This window comes from Glandiceps talaboti, chromosome 17 (genome assembly GCF_964340395.1).
Source record: "Glandiceps talaboti chromosome 17, keGlaTala1.1, whole genome shotgun sequence".
In the NCBI taxonomy this organism is placed as follows: domain Eukaryota; kingdom Metazoa; phylum Hemichordata; class Enteropneusta; family Spengelidae; genus Glandiceps; species Glandiceps talaboti.
The window spans coordinates 10,601,742-10,602,552 of NC_135565.1; the positions used below are offsets into that span (position 1 = coordinate 10,601,742).

Here is an 811-nt window from a genome sequence, read left to right on the forward strand (position 1 = left end):
ACACATAAGTCCATGGTCACAGGCAAAATCTTCATCCAGACAGCTAGCTAAGGGATGGAAGAATAGTTGTACGTTAATTGTAAATAATGTTCTTTACATAAAAATGACATCATCATCATCATCATCAGCATCACCACCACCACCACCACCACCACCACCACCACCACCACCACAATCATCATCATCATCATCATTATTATCATCATCACAACAATTTCTAATATCAGGATCATCTAAAATATTTATTTTGTTGTTGTTGTTGTTGTTGTTGTTGTTAAGTTGTTGTTGTTGTTGTTGTTTGGTTTATTAAAGTGTCCTATGTAAACTTATCAAATAGATAGAGTACTTACTACAGTTTACAGTTTACCTTTTAAATTCCTGTAGTAATTAGTGAGTGTGTAAACACCGAGGCCAGTGTCTGTTTCCTCCGGGAACTTCGTACTTATGTAACAGTTGTTTGTCGCCGAGTAATCCACAGAATTACACAAAAAGGGCGCCCTCAGTAGACAATATCGTAGGCATTCGTCCAAATCAATACCTCTTATTATTCGATCGTTATATGATGTCAGAGCTGAACTGTATTTTTTTGAAAATCTGTCTATCGGCCATGCTGAAATGTGAGAAGTAAAAAAATGTATTACAGAAATAGCCTGCTATTAAATACTAATACAAAAATGAATACAATTATCTATCTAAGACTGATGATGAAGAAATCGCTGCAGGTCAGTTAGACAGTACAGTGATTCTTAGGTTTCTAATAGCATGGTTTATCTTGTTAATCACCTCTCACTTCTGTAAGAGTCACCAACAG

At 35.8% G+C, this 811-nt stretch overlaps 1 protein-coding gene across 1 annotated transcript in view; it reads right to left on the reverse strand.

The window, feature by feature from the left end:
* Positions 1–43, reverse strand: part of LOC144448053 (uncharacterized) — an 18,211-nt gene extending 18,168 nt beyond the window's left edge. Inside the window, exon 1 of the mRNA XM_078138203.1 lies at positions 1–43. This exon is cut by the window's left edge and continues 73 nt beyond it. Coding sequence (XP_077994329.1) covers positions 1–6 — 6 coding nt within the window. The 5' untranslated portion in view covers positions 7–43.
* Positions 44–811: the final 768 nt, after the last annotated feature.